Below are 23153 nucleotides of genomic sequence, written 5' to 3'. Positions count from 1 at the left end.
TGTCTTATCCATTGCATCGCTTCTTATTTCTTTACATTCTACCTCATCATTGATATACAATGCTACTCCACCACCTTTACCTTTGTTTCTGTCTTTCCTAAACAGCACATACTCTTCAATACCTGTAGTCCAGTCATGACTACTATTCCACCATGTTTCTGTTATCCCTATAATATCTGTTTTTCACTTCCTGCACCAGTAGCTCTAGTTCCTCCATTTTGTTACTTAGGCTCCTCGCATTGGTGTATAAACATCTTAATTTTTGCTGTTTGGCCTCGCTCATATTTTGTACCCTATTAGGCACAGTCATTCTACAGCCAGTATAACCTATTAGACTAGTATCCGCACCGCCCTCACTCCTCATATACATTCTCCTACCCACGGCTGTATCCTTTATTACTTCGTCTTCTTCCCTCTCAATGCTAAAATCTGGCGTGGAGATTTCCTGGACATCTCCCAACCATCTCCCCCTAATTCCTAGTTTAAAGCTCTCTTTATCAGTTGTGCCAGCCTTGATCCTAGAAGTCTATTTCCTTCCCTACTCAGATGAAGTCCATCCCGAGAGAACCGTCCTCTGTCCGTGAATGCCTTCCAGTGGCCATACATCCCAAAGCCCTCCTTATAGCACCACTGCCTAAGCCATCTGTTGACAGTCATAATCTTGTCACACCTTTGTTGCCCTTCTCTAGGAACAGGAAGGATCCCGCTAAAGATCACCTGAGCCTCAATTTCCTTAAGCGTCTTCCCCAGACTAGCATAGTCTCCCTTAATACTTTCCAGCGAGAATCTAGCCGTATCATTTGTTCCCACATGAAGGATAATTAGGGGATTCTTTCCTGCTCCCTTTAGGATCCTTTTCAACCTCAGGTCTACATCTCGTATCTTAGCACCCGAAAGACAGCACACCCTTCTATTCTCTGGATCAGCTCTAGTTACAGGCCTGTCTATTCTTTTCAATAAAGAGTCCCCGATCACATAGACCTGCCTTTTCCTGGTGACTGTGCTATTCTCCAGTCTCTCCCCTGTTCCCTCTGGCTGCAAGTTCTTTCCATTCCTATTTTCCCTTACAATCCTCTTCAACCCATCCTGTATCCTCCTGGGGCTCATATTTGGTGTAATCTCCCTTGACTCTTCCGCTTTTCCTATAGGACTAGCCTCTCTTCTCCTCTTCCTTACCCTTCCACCTTCAACAAGTACCTGCTGAGCCCCTTCTTCATTTTCTAACTCTGCAAACCTGTTCCTACGCTCTATTTCTCCTTCACTAGCCCGTCTTTTCCTCTGCCTGGTTCTTTGAGTCACATGTTTCCACTGACCACTTTCCTCACCCAGTCTCCCCTCAAAATTCCCCAGCCCTGCTTCCATCTGTGAGTCTGAGCTTTTCCCTTCAGATACCTCATATCTTTGCTCCATCATCTGCTCAAACCCCTTCCTAAACTCAACCAGACTTTCCACCTGCATCTCCAAACCTCAGATCTTTTCCTCCATCAGCTCTATCAGATGGCATTTCATGCAGAAAAAACTCTTACCGGTTCCCCCCTCCAGGATCATGTACATACCACAGCTTCCACATCCAGTCATCCTCAATCTGTCTTCCACTACAGGAGTCACTCCCACAGCTGCCTCTGTATCTGTCATCGCCTTCCCACCTAAATCCTGTTAATCTGGGAAACACAAGCCACACCAAAAAGACCACCCCCCCCAGCAAAAGCAAACCCCAAACAAGCACCACAATACAAACTCCCACTCAGACTCCCCTGTTTAGAGCTCTGTTTGCTAGTTCCTGTGCCGCTGCAGATGTCTGTGCCGCTGCCTGACTGGCTGGCTGGCTACCTTTATAGGACCTCTAGTCAGAAACCCCACCCCCTAATCAGGGCTCAGCTGCTTTCCCAGCACAAAGCCCCTACACACACACAAATACTAAAAATACAAAACCAAGTACAACTACCTTCTCCTCCAACAGAACTCCCACTCAAACTCCCCTGTTTAGAGCTCTGTTTGCAAAATAAATTTGTTAGTCTCTAAGGTGCCACAAGTACTCCTTTTCTTTTTGCGAATACAGACTAACATGGCTGCTACTCTGAAGCTTGAATACTGTGTGCAGATGTGGTCACCCCATTCAAAAAAGATATATTGGAATTGGAAAAGATACAGAAAAGGGCAACAAAAATAATTAGGGGTATGGCTGGCTTCTGTATGAGGAGAGATTAATAAGATTGGGACTTTGCAGCTTGGAAAAGAGACGACTAAGGGGGGATATGATAGAGGTCTATAAAATCATGACTGGTGGAGAAAGTAAAGAAGGAACTATTATTTACTCATTCTCATAACACAAGAACTAGGAGTCACCAAATGAAATGAAAAGGCAGCAGGTTTAAAACAAACAAAAGGAAGTATTTTTTCACACAATCCACAGTCAACCTGTGGAACTCCTTGCCATAGGACGTTGGGAAGGCCAAGACTATAACAAAAAAGAACTATATAAGTTCATGGAGGATAGGTCCATCAATGTCTGTTAGCAGGATGGGCAGGGATGGTGTCCCTAGCCTCTGTTTGCCAAAAGCTGGGAATAGGTGACAGGGGATGGATCACTTTATGATTACCTGTTCTGTTTATTCCCTCTGGGGCACCTGGCATTGGCCACTGTCAGAAGACAAGATACTGGGCTAGATGGACCTTTGGTCTGACCCAGTATGTCCGTTCTTATGTTATTCTTGGTGACATTTGGGCTTCTCAGTAGATTGAGGGTGTCATTAATGCTTTCACTGAAAAGATTTGCTAACAAAACATTTTTCTTTTTCTATCAAGACATTTAAGTGGTAAATTAATGACATTTTAAATTCACTTCATTCTTTTACACAGCCTAATATCTTTCAGATTTAATTATGAAGTTAGGAAAAATTACTGTAAAATTAAATCTTATATATTTGTTAACTTGCTCACATAGGCCGTGGCAATTCCCTCCCACCCCCCAACTCTATAAAATCATGTGTGCATAATAGTATGAAATTAGATTAAGGTAAAAAGAAACTGTAGAGTGTAGCTCAGGGACCCTTCCAACTGTGAATCTGTAATTAATTTCTTTAGTCAATATCAATATGGAAATTTATAAAAGTTGAAATTCATATTCTCTTTTTCTTGCATCTGTACAGAGAAAGTAAAAGCTTTGAATATTCTAATTTTACTTAAATATTGTAAGTCAGGTTATATTATAGAGCAAGCACAATTTTAAAGTAAATTAAAAAGGGGATAAGGACAGTGGTAAGAGACCCAGCAAGTGAGGAATAAAGTAGTGAAGCATCTACCACTGGACATCATCCAAGATAAGATACTGAACTAGAATGGCCATTGGTCTGATCCAGCTTGGCAATTTCTAGGTTTTTAACTACAGTGTGTCTAACTCTAATTTATGTACATTTTGGGGATACTTTGAGTATCTACCTATATATTGGTATTCTAGTAATGTGAATAAGACAGAGAGGATCCAATTCTTGAATCTGAGAAGTCTGGTTTCCACCACTTTCCCTGGAGCAAAGCAGATTTAAGCTCTATAATTCAGGTTGGAGGAGGATCTCCTAGGCATGGGGTTGCTCTACTGCAGAGGCTCTCAACCTTTCAAGACTACTGTACCCCTTTCAGGAGTCTGATTTGTCTTGTGTACCCCCAAGTTTCACCTCACTTAAAAACTACTTGCTTACAAAATCAGACAAAAATACAAAAGTGTCACAGCCACACTATTACTGAAAATTGCTTACTTTCTCTATTCTACCATATAATTATAAAATAAATCATTTGGAATATAAATATTGTAGTTACATTTCAGTGTATAGTATAGAGAGCAGTATAAACTAATCACTGTCTTTATGAAATTTTAGTTTGTACTGACTTTGTTAGTTCTTTTTATGTAGCCTGTTGTAAAACTAAGCAGATATCTAGGTGAGTTGATGTACCCCCTGGAAGACCTCTGCGTACCCCTGGTAGAAGACCACTGTTCTAGTGGCTCCTGATCCATGGTGCAGGGTATGTTCCCAGTGGAAAGGGTGTGTGACCAAGCAGTCCTTGCGCTCCGGTGATCCTCAGAACAACCCTGGCATGTGTAGCCCCAGCCTGAGGAACTGGCCCAAACCACTCACACATAAATCCCCAGCTGTACCAGTTGCTCACTAGGCACAGCCAAGAATCGGGCCCACAAGCTTTTGCTTCCACTCTTTATGTCAGCAGAATCATTTAATGTCTCCTTATGTTTTCTGTCTAGAAACTGATCCTGCCAGTGCTTATGCACACAAGTAACCTTGAACATATACAGCTCTCAATGGCACTGGTGTAAATCCACAGTAACTCCATAGCTGTGCTGAAGTCAATGGAGATTCTATGCATTTACACCAATGTAAGTGAGAGCATGATCGATCCAATAAGACTATTCGTGTGGCTAAAGGTTAGCAGGACTGGGCCCCCAATTTAAATTATTGTCTTATTTAGAAGTTATTAAAATTGCATAATGTAAAGTGTTATTTTCATGTCCTGTTAATTCAAAGTAATAGCTCCAAAGGAGATAATATGAAGATGTACATACAAAATATGTCATTACTAAGAATTAACATGTTTATACTCTAGTTGCAGCTAACTGAAATTGTTAATCTGTATAAAATATGATAGAATTTTACTTCATTTTTTTACAGGATGCAGAGCATGCATATTACAGGCATCCGACTCTCCTGTCCTTACGTACTACACTGATTCTCCATCTTCAGCACAATACTGATGCTGTCATTCACACTGAATTTTCCAACTTTTTAGAAGGGAAGTGGCAATCTTTTCTGCAAGAAAGCTACCCATATTTTATAATAATCTCTGATGATGGACTGACTAAACTACAGACAAGCTTTCTCAATTTATTTATCATTCATGCCTTGTCAAAAAGAATCAATGTTGTCCTTACTTCTGGACAAGAATCAGATTTTATCAGAGTTTATGGATATCACATCCATGGCATGTATAAGCACAAGGAATTTTTCTCTCAGGTAAACAATATATGAAATCTTTACTGATATTTAATAGAGAAATTTAATATTTAAGCAGTGTAGTAGATCTTGCCTGAAAATGACTTCGAGAGCTAAGACCTTGTCTATATTTGAAAACTTACAGTAGTGTAATGAAAAATTGACTTAGAGATAGGCTGTAAACTCTCTGGGACGGGACTAAGTTGAGTATGCACACATAATGTGGCATTAAATAAATATCAGACAAGGAGAAATGAGTGCATGAGTAGATTATGGCATAGCTAAAATGGTATGGGGTGTGTCATGTGACTTCCAAGTTATTCTTTTTTTCTGTTTTTGCATTAATATTTATTATTTATTATTACTACTATTATTTTATTATTTATTTTATACTTTGTAGTTTGTGGGATTGTGTGGGAAGGCAAGGTTTGAGGAGGTACTGAAGGTGTACTGCATATAGGTTCAATGAGGATTTTCTTGAAGTAAGGGGGCACTGTAAGGGAAGGCATGGAAAAGGAGACAAAGTGTGTGAGTGGAAAGTGGTAGGCAGTAGGAGGAATCTAGAGAAATGGAAAAGGCAAAGCACAGAAGCTGACTGGTAGAGTGGCAGTTGGCAAGTGAGGAGCTGTAGGCTGGGGCAGAGCCTCTACATTCAGTACAGAAAGCGACCTTTATTTAGTTTAATGCCCCATATGTATGCAAAGCCCTTTTTGAGCTCATCCACAAGGCCTCTAACCTCTCCACATTTAAGCCCCTCTGAGAGACCAATTTGTTGTAATGCCTGTACAAAACTTGCCGATAGACAGTACCATACTTGAGGAGCAGATTAGGAATTTGTGTATATTTGTTAGCTAAATTTGTGGCGCCTTTTCCCCCTGCCTGCTCTTTGTGTTTAGATTGTGAGCCAGTTGGGGCAAGGATTGTGCTTTCTTCACAACGAACTGCTCACTCATGATCTACAGGCCAAAAAATATTAGCATAAATTAATCCTCACATAATTTTGAACAAATATACTCAAAAAAATCACAATCTCTTCACAGAAAATACATGAACAGAAAAGGGTGAAATTCATCACCACCTTTCTACTCTGAATATTGTGTTCTACAATATGTACCCATTATAACATTTTTTTGGGAGGAACTGTATCAGTACTCCAAATTGGTATTAACATGTGTATTTTCCGGTTCAGCCTTTTTGAATGATCTAAAAAAGTCATAATATTCTAATAGCATGTACATTTAAAAATAAAATGGTTGAAATTAGAAGTTAAAAAGCTTGATTTAAAAATAAACTATATATTTTTTAAGCACCAAAAAGAGATTCCACTTGTTTTCCAAACACTGGTTGAAGACTTGCAGGAATCCAGTACAGCAGCTTTACTTTCTCTCTCTGGACATTCAAGTATGAAGGACATGAAAAAAGAGGTACTTCATTTTGTTACTTCAGTCAAAAACTTGAAAGGATTTCTACCCAAATCCTCCATATATACTTTTGGAAAATGTCTTAGGATTGTTGTAATATGAAAAAAAAGAAGTGAAAAATGTAAAGCTGAAAATCCATTGTGAGGGTTCCACTTTAAAAATGTAAACTGGAAAGTATAAAAATGCACACAGTTATGTTCAGCAAAAGATCTAAGTAGCTCCTCTTATCAGCTTCAAAATTAAATGTATTTTATACCTTCAAATCTGCCCTACTCTAAAACTGTAATATGTAGTATTGTTGTATTACTTTTTTATTGAAAAATTCCTTTTTTATGGTGATTAGCATATCATTTGTTTATTCTTAAATACTACATGTATCTTATTTAGCATACGTGTACACTTCCTGAGTGAAATATTATTGCTAATGAGTATGTTTGATTCCCTTTTTATCTGGAGGATAGACTACAAATATAGGTCCCCAGGGCCGGCTCTAGTGTTTTTGCCAAGCGGCAAAAAAAACAAACTTGCCACAGAACACAGTGCGAAGTGATGGTGCGGCCGCCGAATTGCCGCCGAGCGTGAAACGCGCTGTGACAGAGCGGCCGCCGGGGGCCTGACGTCCTGCCGCCCCTTTACATTTGCTGCCCCATAACTTAAGTATGTTAATAACTTTGCTCAAAGTTAATCACATGGATAAGTGTCTGCAGGATCAGTGCCTGATCCAAAGACTATTTAAATCAGTGGAATGACTGCCATTGACTTCAATACTTCAATACTGCAAGGTGTTGGCAAATCATCCTTCACCTCTACAGGGAGGCATCATTCTTATTTCTCTAGGCCTGTGACTAAATATTTCACGCATGTGATTTTGGTCCCTGTTGGCTTCTTTGCCTATCATGTTTTTAAAAAGAGAAAACTCTTCCTTTAAAATTCTCCTCATATATTTAATTATATATTTCATGATACCAGGTTTGTGAGACATTATCCCAGCTCAAGCATGTTTGGCCAGAAATATCTGATATTCGACACATTGTCTGCATTGTCACATGTGCACTGGGGCTGAGAACGTACAGTAGGTTACAAAAGAAACACCAGGCTGCCATTCGAAAACAGGTAGGATTTTCAGTTAGCACAAACTCTTGCTTTTTTCTTTTCCTTCCCTCACCTTGACAGGTGTGATATTTTAGAGGTATGCATTTTCCCTATGACATATGTTCAGTGTGTTATCCATCTACTACTATAAACTATTATTACAAAATATTTCTACATAAAAGCCTGTTAGTACACAAATCATTTCCAGAAAAGCAGCAATTAACTTACATAGAAATAAATATCTCTGGAGCTATTTCAAATACAGACTAGAATGCTTTGTTCCACACAGGATGTGGAGCTCTATGCTATTGTATATGACTTTTTAAAGATTAAATGGAATGAGTCAGGGCATTTAATAACCCCAGTGTGGCTAAATCTCACAATTTATCATGAATCTTCCTATATCTTATGTTTCACTTAAAGTCCCAGCTTTTTAAAGACAAGTGATTATGAGACTATCTCAGCTTTCTTTCAAAGCAAAGTGAGTTTATAGCTTTCATGGTTGCATAGAAAGATTTAAAAATGAAACCAAAGTGCAGCCTGAAGGCTCCAAAACTAGAAAGCAAATTAGAAGAACCTAATATTTACTCGTATCTAAAATTTTGAAGATTTTTCTGCCAATCTCATGATTTTTGAGAGTCTTGATTTTTGAACATTTGGGGTTAGTAGTACTGTTACCCTGACCACTATACATCACAGACCAGTCATGACAACCTTAACTGTTCCCCAATGTATACATCTGGGGTAAGAGGTGCTTGATGTCTGGCATCCTCATAGGAGCAGAGTTAAGGTAGCAATGTGTGATTTATGGTGTATGCTAGTTGTGCTACTGGTGAAGTCAGTATCTCCTGGTAGAGGAGTAGAGAGTTAGATTTCTTAATTTTTCATGTCCTTGCTCGTGTTGGGTATATTATGTGTAGACAAACTTTTACTTACATATAATATGGTCTTTTATACCTCCGGGTTTAACAAGTATTGACCAAAGCTACAGAGTTGGCCTTGCATTTTGCACTTAGTTTTTGAGGCACAAATAATTTGAGACAATGTTGTAGATGCAAAATAATTGTGGATGGAACTGATCTTATTAATAAGTGTAGCTACTTGATCATGCCAATAGATGAAGTCAGATCGAGTGCATTCACAAATCAGATAGTCTAAAACTGGGGTGGGGAACCTACGGCCCATGGGCCAGATCCATCCTACTGCTTCATTTCATCTGGCCAGTAGCAAGTCTCTGCGCCATGAGCCAGAAGCCCTGAGCCTCAGTACCCCTACCCTCCCACCCCCACACAGGGCTGGAGCTGCGACTGCTGGCTTGACGGGTTGCCAGAAGTCTGGTTGGCTGCGCTCAGCTCCCGGTAGCGACGAGCATGTGCCTGTGGCCCCTAGCAGCAGGGGAGATCAGGGAAACTCCGCCCACCCCCAGCGCTGGCTCCACAGTTCCCATTGGCCAGGAATTGTGGTCAATGGGCATGACGCATAGCCTACTGGCCCCTCCATGCAGGGGCTGGACATGGCAGACACTTCTGGGAGCAGTGCAGAGCCCTGGCAGGTAGGGAGCCTGCCTTAGCCTCACTGCACCACCTACCAGGAGCCACCTGAGCTAAGTACCACCAGGCTGGAGTTCACACCCCAAACCCCTGTCCCAGGTTGGAACCCCCTCCCACATTCTAACTCTCTCCCAGACCCCACACCCATACCCCAACCCCCTGCCCCAGCCTGGAGCCCCCTCCCACACCCTGAACTCCTCATTTCTGGCCCCACCCTGGAGCCTAGGGGAAGCCCCGAGCCCCTGCACTCCCCGAAACCCCCTTAGGGCTGGAGCCACGCTGCTGTGAGGAGAAGCACCAAGCCTCCACATCTCCCTGTGGGGCTGTATGTGGCCCGTGATTGATTTTTTCTGTGGGTCAGTGGCCCCTGATAGAAAAATGGTTCCCCACCTCTGGTCTAAAAGAACAATTCTATATGTCTGTAGTTATATCTGCAAAATAGCAGATGCAAAATGGAAGGTCAGATTGAAGCTCCTTTCAAAATATGAATTGCAAAATAGGTTGCATATAGGCATGATACTTTTTGTTTGTGTTTATACAGGGGAAGAGTAGAGAAATAACACCAGAAGAAGCTGAAGACCTAATCAGGATGTATTGCCTGAGTGTGGTTTTTCTTTTCCATTTACCTCTTTCACAACGAGCTCGGGTTAGGTTAATCAGTTACCATTGGAGTAAACAAGCTTTCACATTTATACAAATGGTAGGCATTGCATTTTCATTGTTTGTACTTTTAGTTCTTATTTATTAACAATAGACACAACAGATGGGATCCACGAAGGGACTTAGGTGTTGTAACACTTGAGGACAGGTCTACAGTATGGGGCTAAGTCGACCTAAGTTACGCAACTCCAGCTATGTGAATAATGTAGCTTGAGTCAACGTACCTTAGATCGATTTATTGCAGTGTCTACACTGTGCGGGTCAATGGGAGGAACGCTCCCATTGACTTACCTTATGCTTCCCATTCCGGTGAAGTACCGGAGTCAAGGAGAGAGCGATCAGCGGTTGACAAGACCCACTACATCGACCCCCAGTGGATCGATCGCCACGCATCAATTCCCCGGTAAGTGGAGACAAGCCCTTAGTGACAGAGAGTCTCCCACCTCCAAGTGGATCCCTAAGCCCCTGGACTACAAGTCATTCTTTTGTTTTCTGGCCCAAGGACTGTTGAAATATTTATCCACAGTGCACATGCCCAGAGGCAGGAACATAGGCACCTAGGGAACTTGTACTCTGAAAGCTTAGACACCAACTGAGTTTAGGCACCTACAGGGTTCGGTGGGAGTTCTGTGGATCACACTGGAGGCAAAACTGGGATTTAGGCATTTAAACCTGAGATTTAGACATCTAAATCTGGGATTCAGGTTCTTAAATACCTTCAGAGATCCTGCCCAAATATGGCTTTTAAAATGAAGGATTGGCTACCTTTTAAAGTGGTTTTATCATGCTATCCATTACAGTAATCACTATCATGAGTGCAAACTTGTGTGTCCTAAAACATAGGATGAGCATATTTAATTTTTAAATCACTCCCTTTGCAAGCCTACATTTTCTAATAGAAGATGTGGTCAGATCATTTAACTGTTTGTAGTTTTTAAAATTATTATTACCAAAATTTTCCAAGTAAGTATTTTAAAAATGTCTAATATTTCAAATAAAAAACCTAGGGGAAAATAATAAAATGAATGATACATCTTAACTATCTTGTGTGTTTTGTTATTTGTGAAGCTGCATGGCTCTTTGTAGCAAAAATAAATTATAATATTTTGCGCACTGATAGCACCTTTCAGCCAAATATCTCAAAGTGCTTTACAAGTACTAACAACTAAATCCTGCAAACACCAAAACTTGTGTATAACTTTAATCTTGTGAGTAAACCCATTGATTGCAATGGAACCACTTACCTGAGTAAATTATACACAAGTTTAAGCATTTGCATGATCAGGCACTAGACTCACAATTCCCTTGAGAGTCAGACATGCACTTAAGATTCCTTCATTTACTGCCAAAATACAGACAGCTCTTGAGTGAGCACAGCAATTACTTAATAGCTCAGTGAAACTATGCAAAAGTTCAGGAACAAATGAAAAAGAATGCTGTAGCAAGTGAAGATATGAACACTGTCCTCACTGACCTAAAAAGTTCCTTATCCAATCAAAGTTGTTGACTTCTGCATTATATTTCTTAAATTTCAGTCTATTGTGTTTTTACTGTACAAGCCCCTTTTGCAAATCTAAATCACTTATTCCCTTTAACTTTTCTAAGTCTGTACTTCTTTCCTACTACTGTGCTTTACACTTTTTCTCCAAATGATCTAAGTGCATGGATTTGTTTAACAGACATTCAGACACCAAAAAATCAAGTTGGGTAATTAAAAAAAAAAACTTCAAGGTACATTCAGCATCTGATACTGGAGCCAGAATCTTAAGGGGAAAAAAAGGTTTTCTTTGTGTTGAGTATTGATACCTTGCGCAGAAGTTAATCTAGTGTATTCATCCTATTTACCTTTTTTCCTTTTAGCATAAAGGTTGTGAATTTTTTCTTCTGAAACACCTGACAACTGAAAAGCTGTGGAAAGTGGATTTCACTCACTTGCCTGATTTAAGTGATGATCTTTTGTGGAAGAATGTTGCATATTACTGTGAAGTAGAAAATGAGCAAGGTACTTCATTCATATTTGTTTCTTCACTTATTAGTTTTTAAACCTAATCTAGATTTTAATCTAACAATAAAACACTCAGCAGTTCATGTCAAATTAATTAATATTAGATTATGCCTGAGCAAGCTGGACCTATGTAGGAGCATCTCTGGGATGCACTATGACATACAGAAATACCATTCGTAATGACAGGTTTCAGAGTAGCAGCCGTGTTAGTCTGTATTCGCAAAAAGAAAAGGAGTACTTGTGGCACCTTAGAGACCAACAACTTTATTAGAGCATAAGCTTTCGTGAGCTACAGGTCACTTCATCGGATGCATTCCGATGAAGTGAGCTGTAGCTCACGAAAGCTTATGCTCTAATAAAGTTGTTGGTCTCTAAGGTGCCACAAGTACTCCTTTTCTTTTTGAGAGATACCATTGTCATAATTCCTCTCCTGCTTCTTCCTCATTCCTCAGGTAGATGAGTGGGTGGGTAGAAGATTACTATTGCCTATACCAGCAGTAAACTATTGTCCTTACCCCTATTCCCAGCCTCCTACACTGCTTCAGCTGCTTCAGCAAGTGAGTGATGGGTGTAGTCATGATTCCACCCATTTCCCTCTCTTTCTTGTCCACTCCCTGCCTGCCTGGTTCAGGGAAAGAATAGGTGGGCAAGTAGCTCTGCTTACTTCTAAATGCTTGAACACAAGGCTTGGAGTGCAAGGCGGCATTCCACCCACGGTTATTATTCTGTAACAGACATAACTGTGTTCTCTTTTGTCACTTTGATGTTGTGTCTTGTTCTGTATTTACAGAGGTCCTCAATTCTGCCATTTTTATATTGAAGTGTGCAAAAAATTCAAGAAATCTAGTTATAAAATAAGTATTTTCTATCAAAATATTAGTTTCCACTTTACATTCCATCTTAGGGTTAAACTTGGATATGGGGGAAAAAATTAAGAGAGAGTATGAATATCTGTGGAGTATCATATCAAAACTAGCTGGAAAGGATGATGATGGAAAGTCTTTGCCTCTGAGGAGAACTTCTACATCTTTTCTTAAAAAAAGAGCTTCACCAACTAAAGGTACCATAGTAACAATCTTCAAAGTTACACTATGTTATTATTTTAACTCATGATTTTAAAATTGTATTTCTTAAGGCTCTATTCTGCAGAAAATATGTGATTCTTCCATTAACAGAACAGTCTGCTTAATCTCTTGACATATTTCAAAGAAATCTTGCTGCTTAGTGGAAACAACAATCTTTTAAAATATTCCTCCTTTAATAGGAGTTATTGAGTTGACCAAACTCTTCCTACATTTAATCAGAGGCAACTAGTATGGAGGTATGGAGTATGGAGTATTCATACATAGCTGGGCAAATACTTAAAAAAATTGATTGGGATTTTTAAATGAATTTGTTCTGACTATTCCGAACCTTTTTGAATTCACCTCTCACAAATGTTCTCACAAATTGGTTAACTGGCAGTCATGTTAACAGTCATGTCTGTGAAAATGATGATTTCAAAGAAACTGAATTCTGAATTAGGAAAGAAATAGTCACATAAGAAATATTATTTTAAGAACTAGGCCCATTCAGTTAGGGGGACAAAAAGCATCATATGACCCACATATCCAAACAAAACCAACTAACAAGTCTAATCATTCTCGATATTCACAATGACCTGCCCTTAATTAATGAACTTGCAAAGTGTTATTCTGTCCTACGCAATCAAGAAAATTGCAGGATGACTGCAAACAGCTCATGAACAGAAGTAGTAAAATGTGTCAAATTATCTGCAACTAGTTATTTACCTATCTATAGTTTCATCAGTTAGGAAACAGAAGCTGGAGAGATAGTTCTGGGTATTCTGCAATTAGCAGATATACTAAGGATCACTGTAGCTAAGTCTTGTCTTCACTGCTTAAAAAAAAGTGTATTTCTTACCCCAGGGTAACTAATGTATGTGAGCCATGCCAAGGTAAAAACACAGTGAAGATAAGGTTCTTTAGCTTTACTGTGAGGTAAACTAGATGAGAGAAGGGGGAGGTGACCTCTTGAGATTCTTCCCAGCCCATTTCTATGATTTTATTATTATAGTTTACCTTGCTATAAAACTAATGTGCTTTATCTTCACTGTTTTTTTCTTGGGATAGCTCGCTCACATTCAGGCCTGCTGACAGTAATTCTGGCCCCCAGGACAGAACAGTCAATGGGCCCCCTGGAAAGGGATGGCTGAAGTTTTCGCACGGTGCTGCGCCTGCACTGACTGGTGCCCAGCGAACTGTTGCCCGCTGCGCTGCTGGTGCCCAGTGAGCTGCTGGCTGCGCTGATGGGTGCGTTCTTCTGGCATGTCCAGGGCTTCCACATGCCCACTTGTCTGCCTTCGCCAGCACCACCTCACACCCGTAGGAGCCCTGCGGCCTACCAGGGCTATTTAAAAGGACTTGGGGGCTCCCAGCTGTCACCGCCCCTACCGGTGTGATGGCTGTATTCCTTTTGTTTACAAAAGGAGGTCTGTGTCACTTTGTCTGCCATGCTCGACCCAGAATAATAGCGAAAGGATATAGTCCTGTTCATAGTATTTATTATTTTAAGTAACAGTAATAAGGAGAGTACAGAAAAGAATGGTCAGAGAGGAATGCACACATTCTCATTCACTTTTTCACCTTTGGAAATTGTAACACCACCACAATTAGATGCAGCTACAAGTGAGGATAAGAATCTTGGCAAATATTAAAAGACCTAGCAAGAAAGGAAAATAAATATGAATTGAAAGAAACAACTGTGAGAAATTAATTTGGAAAACAACAGGTAATTAATTCAAGCTATAGTTAAATTATTTACATTGTATGTGTCGCAGCAAATAAGACACAAGCAACATAAATAAATTACTACAAGTGGGGAGAGGACAGCCTACTTTAATGCTATATTAGGTTAAATTACAAGAACTGTTCTACTGGTTAAGTTTCAGTTTTTCTTTTGCCTTTTCTAGTATAAAGTTCCTTATAATTTTTACTGATCGTTTATAAGTGACACATTCTGCTGCTTCTCTCTGTGCTCAGTCAAGCAAGATTGTAAATGACAGAGGCCATAATTTTCAAACCTGAATGGCTAAAATTAGGTTCCTACATAAAAGTAGCCCAAGATGCTAAGCAGAACAAAGTGGCTTGATTTTCAAAGGTGATGAGCATCTACAACTCCCATTTCAAACCAGGCCACTTTTATTTGGGAGCCTAAGTATGGATTTAAAAGCCTAATTTTAGATTCTTAGGTTTGAAAATTTTGGCAAGAAGGAATTAGTTCTGTGCATTACAGAACCTTCTGTTAGCCAGTTTCAGAGAGCAATAATATTAATCAAAATTCTGCCTGGATATTTTATTCACTAAAACTGAGCTATCAGTATAGGTTTATTTTAGTATTGCTTTCTCTTGAATGACGGGCTTTGTGACTTTGCTTTACTGAAATTGCATTTGAACAGTATTTTAAGATGTTGCTGTAAATATGTTACTGTAGCAAACTTTTGAAGAACTGTCTTTTTTTTTTCAAATTGAAAAGAATCCAAGAATATTCCTAATCTAGGTCTGATACCCATGACATCTATGGTGGTGGATGAATTTGCTGGAGATATTTTAAGTAGCCTACCATTTTTAAAGAGGTATGTGTCTGTTTTACTTTTTTTTCTGAATATATATAAGATTAAATCGTTAGGTATCGTGGTTTTGTCATGTTCTAGGAATTTTCATTGTGATAATGAGTATTTTTGTTTTCATAATTTGGTATCAAACAACCCAGGCAACATTTTGAAAATATTAATTAAAATGTAGGAAATTAAGAAGTAAAAACAGTGTGCATTAAAATGTAACAGCAAACAAACAAAAACATATTGGAAAAACAGAGTAGCCTGTTGTGGCATTTCTATATATTACAAGATGTTCTTGAGTGCTGTTCTCTCATAAACATGTACATGTGGGTTTTATGTATGTGTCTCTCTACCTCTCTCACACACCCACACCCATACCCCCTCCCACCCACCAATTTATAATACACACCCAAAATCTCTGGAATGAAGACCATGATTAATAATTCTTCTCTTGTGGCATAATGGAACTTTCTACGATAAGGGTACAGCTTGTCTGTGCAGAAGATGGAGCTTTCTCAGGGACTGAGCTGAAACTATGCAATGAATTTCCACAGGAACTAAGGACCATCAGAAACCTCACCACCTTCCACTCCAAGTACAAGACACATTTCTTTGAACTGCCTTCTCTGCTATAAACACATAGCAGTGTGTACATTAACCCCCCTTCAAACTCTCCAAACCACAAACAACGTCCCTCCAAACCTTTCCAAAACAAATCACTACATTGCACACACAAATTTCCCTCGGTGGAGACCATATGAGAGAGGGAACAAAACACAAGTGACAAATGTTAGTCACATCACTTAACTACACTACTAGAAGGTGCCCAGATACTATAGTGATGTGTGCAATATAACAACTGATATAGAATAGAACCACATTATTAAAATGTTACACACAACAGGACCACAATCCTCCATTCTCTGACCACCCAAGACACCCACTGAATTCAGCCTGGGTTCAGAGTGCCAAATCAGGTTGCCAGAGTGAACCACATTGGGAGCTTTGGCTTGTTGATTAGACTTGCTCCCAAGAAGATACTGTAGACCATGTCAGCTGCCAAAATCATGTCTGTACTTGGACTCCCATTGCTACAAACATCAGTTCTTTTAAACCAGAGTTAGCAACAAGGGGAACATTTACTAAATATAGACAGACCCTGAGACTACCTGGGATGGGAAAGAGCCAGTTAGGTGGTGTGTAACAATTTACTATGGCACTGGGGTGAATTTCACACATAAGAGGGATATGACATCACCCCAAATGTTTTCTAAGGTAAGTATTCAGGTGTTGATTAAAGTGAGCAGATGGTTATGTATCTTTGCTTAATTGAAACTACAGAATGAAATCCTGGCTCCACTGAAGTCATTGGGAGTTTTTCCTTAACTTCACCAGGGCTGGGTTTTTACCTACAGACACTAAATATTTTTTATGTTTACAGTTGCATTTTCATAATTTTATATTATTCCATGTAGGTTCTATCAGACCAGCAAACTACTGATGTGACATGTATTTTAAAAACTTTATTTTTGAAAATAATTAATTATATTATAAATAGTATACATTATCAATGTTGTGTCTTTTGTTGTTAGTGATGACTCTGCTGTTACTTCACTTATTAAACAAAAAGAATTTGATGAAATTCGACACTGGCATTCAGGAAAGCTTCTCAGTGATGATTATGACAGAACAAAGTCCAGTTCTCAAGGTAAGACCCTATTCTGTTAAAACCTATTCAGATAAAGCTAAAGTATTATCAATGTGGGTAGTTTTATAGTTTCAGAAAATGATTTAAAAGTTGCACTAATTTAATGAAACAATGTGTATTGGGGTAGAGATAGTCTTTTTGATGTGTGTAGGTACCTAGCCCAATAGGGTTCCAGTCCTTGATTGGGGGACACAGGTGCTATTGTAATACAAATAGCTATAATTAATATAAAAAAGCAACTTGGGTCTGGAATAATGTTTTCTCCATTTAGAAATAATGGGAATTGCTGAGATTATTTTAGTAGGACTACTCACATGCCAAAAGTTAAACATGTCTGTAATTGTTTGCAGAATCAATGCCATAGTTAATGAACACTCACAAAAGTGAAAAGTAGCCATTTCACAAAACTACATATTAGAAATAGAGCAACAGTTAAACAGCTTTCCTTTTCATATACTAAGCAATCAATATTTGATGAACAAAATTTATTATTTTTTTCATGAAAGGTCATCAGTGTGTAGGGCAGGCTTTGATTCACTGTTCTGTTGTACAATTCCATAGCATGTTAATAATACCACTTTTTCTTCCTTTTTTTGTTTCTGTTATGCTGAATAATTATTCTGAGTTTATCAAAATTTAAGGTTAAATTATTTCTGCCCCTGCATGGGTGTGCTAGAGAGGAGGTCTCACTGAAATATTGTGTCCAGTTCTGGGTGCCACATTTCAGGAAAGATGTAGCCAAATTGAAGAAAGTCCAGAGAAGAGCTACAAAAATGATTAAAGGTCTAGAAAACATGACCTGTGAGGATAGATTGAATAAATGGGATTTGTTTAGTCTAGAGAAGAGAAGACTGAGAGGGGACATGATAATAGTTTTCAAGGGAGAAAAATTGTTCTTCTTAACCTCTAAGAATAGGACAAGAAACAATGGGCTTAAATTGCAGCAAGGGAGGTTTAGGTTGGACATTAGGAAAAACTTGTCAATTGTCAGGGTAGTTAAGCACTGGAATAAATTGCCCAGGGAGGTTGTGGAATCTCTGTCACAGGAGATTTTTAAGAGTAGGTTGGACAAGCACCTGAGAGAGATGATTTAGATAATACTTAGTTCTGCCATGAGTGCAGGGGACTGAACAAGAAAACCTCTTGAGGTCCCCTCCAGTCCTATGATTCTGTGATCTCCACTCAACATCAGACTTGTAGCTCCCTGGGGGAGAGAGGAGAGAGCAATGAGTGCTGCTGCTTCACACCCAAGCTCTCCTAAGCCTGTGAATGGCCTGTTTCCTTCCTGAATTCTCCTGAAGCAAACTTCAGAGGAGGGAGTCTGTCCACTCACAACCTTTTGAGGACTCCTCGTAATCACGCAACCCACAGATTGGCAAATTGTGACTTAAGAGTGATGATATCCTAGGCCTGTATTGGCAAACATGACATTACAACAGAGCCTTGGTACTTCTTACATGGCCCATACCTTTATTGTGGTCCTGCTGCTGCTCTGAAATACTGAGTAATTTAAAAACAAATCCCCCATTAGAACCATCTATTTCTAAACAGCATCTTCAGTTCTCTCTCTCTGGCAGTTCCAAAGAGCTGCTACTGTGGTTTGCAGAGAATTGCACCAAATGACATGACATTACAAAGCACTTTTGCAGTGGAAGACAAAGCCTTCATGCCTCACAATACAAAAACTGAAAGGAAGGGCAGTATGTAGGCAAGGAGGTGAGGGATATAAAAAGCATATATGTGTGTGTAACATCATTTGTGTATTTTGAAGCAATGTGCAAAGATCCATGGGCCCTTCAAAACAATCAAAAGTTGCAGACTTTTCTACGCTTTTATGGATCATCACTGGAAGGCAACATTTCAAAAACAGTTGTAACCCAATTGGATACTCCAAAGAAGGCTTATTCTGACATGAAGAACAGCAAAAAAATTCATGTAAGATCTGTGAAGTATCTCCATAAGATCAGAATGATTGTTTTATGCATGTATTGCACAGTAGTGATTTTTTAATTTTGCTTTAAACCATCTAGTACAGGTATTTCTACCATTCTTTTTCTGCCATTGTAAGGGTTCTGATTTGGGATATCCATCTTTTCAGTAATTAGGGCATCTAGATTTTCTCTCATTTCTTACTGAAGGAGTTCCCTCCTGCCTCATTTCTCCATTCACCCTTCCATTTTATTAATGGCACAATTTGGGTCCCACTGCAATCAGTGTGAGCTTTGCTGTTGATTTCCCAATCCTACATTGAGCTCTGTCTAGGTAGATCCCCTCTCCTTGTGTGAAGATCACTGCAGGATAAGGGACTAAGTCAATAATTAGGAAGGAAAGACAAATTTTTGTCTTATTGAAGAGATTATTTTACACTGTCATATTGCTGCGTTCTGCAAAGGCTATGTAGGTAACTGTAGGTAGACAGATCCATTGGTCACCTCAGAATCAAATCAGATTAACATTTATCTCACAGGAAATGCTTGCAATAGGGAAAATTAGTATTTTTGTACAAGAAATCACACAACCAGGACAAGAAGTGATGGCTATATTGATATAAAAAATTTGAATGTAGTAGATAGTGGACACTGTAGAGGAGGTGGGTTGAACAGCTAAAGTATATGAGTGGATTACTGGAATTTTATTAGTATGTTGTAGATTTTATTCTGTTACAATATTGTTTATTCTAAACATTGTAAAGCTCCTAGAGCTCTGGATAGGGTTGCCAGCTGTCCGGTTTTCGAACAGAATGCCCGGTTGAAAAGGGACCCTGGTGGCTCCATTCAGCACTGCTGACTGGGCCATTAAAAGTCTGGTTGGCTGCACACAGAAGGGCAGGCAGGGTGCCTGCCTGGCTGCCAGGAAGGGGCTGGCATCTCCCTCTGGCTCCTAGGCATAGGGACTCTGCGGGTTGCCCCCGCCCTGAGTGTCCCCGGCTCCACAGCTCCCATTGGCCAGGAACCGTAGCCAGTGGGAGCTGCGGGGGTGGTGCCTGCAGGCAGGGGCAGAGCACAGAGCCCCCTGGCTCCTCCACTTAGGAGCAGGACATGTTGGCCACTTCCAAGAGCCACCAGAGGTAAGTGCTGCTTGGCCGGAGCCCACATCCCTCATCCCCTTTCACACCCTACCCCGCCCCTGTACCCCAAACCCCTCAACTCCAGCCCCACCCCAGAGCCTTCAACCCCAGCTGGAGCCCTCACCCCCTCTTGCAATCTCTGCCCCAGCCTGGTGAAAATGAGAGAGTGAGTGAGGGTGGGGGATGGAGTGAGCAGGGGTGGGGTCTCAGAGAAGGGGCAGAGCCTTGGGGCGGAGACAGAGCAAGGGTACTGTAAATAGAAGGTTGGCAATCCTTGCTCTGGATAGATGTTGGCAAAAATGTGAATTAATAAATAAATGAATAAGATACTATTGTTTTTAAAAATATTTAGTAGCAGAGTTGGAAAGAGTGGCAGGCACAGGGCTGGGTAGGGTGTCTAGGGTGAGGTGTTGGAGTGCTCTTCTGGACAAGTTTATTTAGTGGTCAGTAGGCCTGTGGGGCATACCTGCCTATAATGAAGAACTTGTGCAGCCTGCAGACAGAATTCAACATTTTCAGCACTGAACCAAGACTGGTCTTTTCTTTACAGACAATCACATATTTATTAAGATGTAGCTGCACTGACTTCAATGGAACTAGGCCCATTTATACCAACTGAGAATCTGGCCCCCAATCTTTAAATAAAAACTTCAGGTGAAATTCTGGCTCCACAAATCCAATAGAGAAACTCCCACTGCTTTCACTGGGGCCAGGATTACCCACAGGGCCTAGTTTTGTAATCTCTGCAGTAACACAAAGTGCACTAAGACCCAGATTGTGATGAGTGCAGGTAAATTTATATTTAAAAGTGAATGACATAGTTTGTAATCAAATACAGTTCAGAGACAGCAAAGTAAAAATGTTTACTACTCTTTGCCCTGCCTTGCTACTTTGGAGCCTGAATCTGCAGTCTTTGCATTGAGTAGTACTTTACACACAAGAGTAATCCTGTTGTCGACGGCTGGAAGATGGCAAATGTGGTGCGATTTTATTGCAGTTTTCTACACCTGTGAAAAGTGGGTGTAATATATTACTATTCTGATCTGTTAGTATTACATTCTCTTTCCTTCAATGGAAACACTCTTAGACTGCAAATTTTTTAAAGCAGGAGTCATTTTTTAATATATATATATCTATGTACACTGGCTAGAAAAACATGGTTCCAAACCCAGGATTAGGGCCTCTAAGTGCTATTTCAATACAAATAAATAAATAACTACATAAATTACAAAACAGCTGAGAATCAAGCAGTGTATTTGGTGTTCATGGCAATTGAAATACTAGTATTTATCCACATATATTAACTGTTAAAATAACTTTAAAAATCATAGTTGTGACATAATGTGAAGAAAATACCCATCAGATAAAATTATTCACAATATCACAAGATATATTGAGTAACCAGAATAAAAAGTTATGGAACTTCCATTAGTCCACTGACTATTGAATTATTTTGAAAATGTTTTATATAAAAGCCAATTTATAGATGATTAATGAGCAATAAGTATTTTTAAGCAGTGAGTTACTTAGTGATGCTCACACGTCAATCTTTGTTACATTAAATTTTTGTAAGACACATTTGTTCTTTAAAATTTCAAAAAAGTGTAAAATTTTATGTATGTAGTATATTTATTTTATTGGCAGAAGACCAAAGCAGAAATAATTATTGAAGAAAACCAAAAGAGAATGAAAGCTGAAGAGGAAAAAAGAGAACAGAAACAATGGGATGCTCTTTCCATTGAAAAGCTAATACAAGAGAATTTTAACTCTGGAATAAGTAAACTAGAGGATTTTCTCAAGAAGTGTCAAAGTAATTCTGTGAAATGTACTGCAGAAATGGCAGGATTGAATACTTGCTTTGAAGTGTGGCTAGAACAATGCAAAGACCAAGGTATGTGAAAGTATGTTTGGGTCTTTTTTTGGAGGGGTTGGCAGTCATCATTTAACTGTAGCAAGACTGCAGAAGAAAATTGTAATAAACTTTACCTGTTGTAGTACTTTTGGGTTTTTATTTTAAGACCACATGGCTAGCTGGTATAAGTGTTCAGGGGAGGAGTACTTGTGGCACCTTAGAGACTAACAAATTTATTAGAGCATAAGCTTTCGTGAGCTACAGCTCACTTCATCAGATGCATTTGGTGGAACAAATTTGTTCAGGGGAGGGGAGAGCAAAGGACCCTGTCTGTCACCCACATGCCTCCAGCACAAGAAATATGTGCAACTGGAGTATCCTTCAGGGGATTTGTCTGTCTATGGAGAAGGGAGTATGTACCTGCCATTGGTATCTTAGCTCATCATTTTGGTTTCTTTTGTGGACTGTAATAGTTTTCCATAATCAGGGTATTCCAGATTTTGTTAAATCAGTTTTGTAACACAGGGCAAAGGATCACCAGTTGGCTGCTGCTTCCAGTGGATAATGACACAAAGGAATTGTATTAGTTTTGAGGTTTTGTGTACCATGTGAGGTCTGTGGAATTCTATGCAAAGTAGAGCAAGGCTGACTTTCACAGTAATCTGTATATCTGGGGTCTGTGTTATAAAGTGGAATATTTCATGGCATATGTAGTGGAATATCTTATGCCAGAATCTGAGAATCGAAGGGAAAATCAGCCACAAAGAAGTCTTTGGTTTTGCCATTAGTTTTCTGTTTTAAGGTAATTCATATGAAAAGAGACATTTTGGCACTCTCTCTCTCTCTGGCAAAGTTAATTTATACTAAAGTAAAGAACCTATCAGCCTTAATTATTTTTTTGATGAATTACAAACTAATCATATACAACTACAGTGCATGCAAATTACATGGTCCAACTAAGAAATCCTTTAAATTCCTTAAGAAAGAACACTGGTCAAACTGAAAAACAAATATGAACACAACTTCCACACTCACTTCTGAATATGTTTTGCAATATACAATCATTCTGACAAGTACATTAGATCCTTACCCTAACTTTTATACAAGCATGTATATTGTTTTTCACTGTCATCAACAGAGTTTGATCACACACATCCACATCTTTTCCATTTCAGGTATACA

The 23153-nt window shown here is 39.4% G+C and overlaps 1 protein-coding gene across 2 annotated transcripts in view; it reads left to right on the top strand.

The window, feature by feature from the left end:
* Positions 1-23153, top strand: part of LOC119854620 (probable ATP-dependent RNA helicase DDX60) — a 73590-nt gene that overhangs the window by 12646 nt on the left and 37791 nt on the right. For both annotated transcript variants that reach the window (XM_043513341.1, XM_038399393.2), the window contains exons 5-14: positions 4677-5018; positions 6305-6421; positions 7388-7531; positions 9602-9760; positions 11581-11722; positions 12630-12785; positions 15260-15359; positions 16937-17052; positions 18824-18987; positions 21764-22010. In XM_043513341.1, coding sequence (XP_043369276.1) covers positions 4677-5018; positions 6305-6421; positions 7388-7531; positions 9602-9760; positions 11581-11722; positions 12630-12785; positions 15260-15359; positions 16937-17052; positions 18824-18987; positions 21764-22010 — 1687 coding nt within the window. The remainder of the gene's footprint in view (positions 1-4676; positions 5019-6304; positions 6422-7387; positions 7532-9601; positions 9761-11580; positions 11723-12629; positions 12786-15259; positions 15360-16936; positions 17053-18823; positions 18988-21763; positions 22011-23153) is intronic.

The sequence above is a fragment of the Dermochelys coriacea genome, chromosome 4, assembly GCF_009764565.3.
Source record: "Dermochelys coriacea isolate rDerCor1 chromosome 4, rDerCor1.pri.v4, whole genome shotgun sequence".
NCBI lineage: Eukaryota > Metazoa > Chordata > Testudines > Dermochelyidae > Dermochelys > Dermochelys coriacea.
This window is presented reverse-complemented; position numbering and strand designations above follow the sequence as displayed.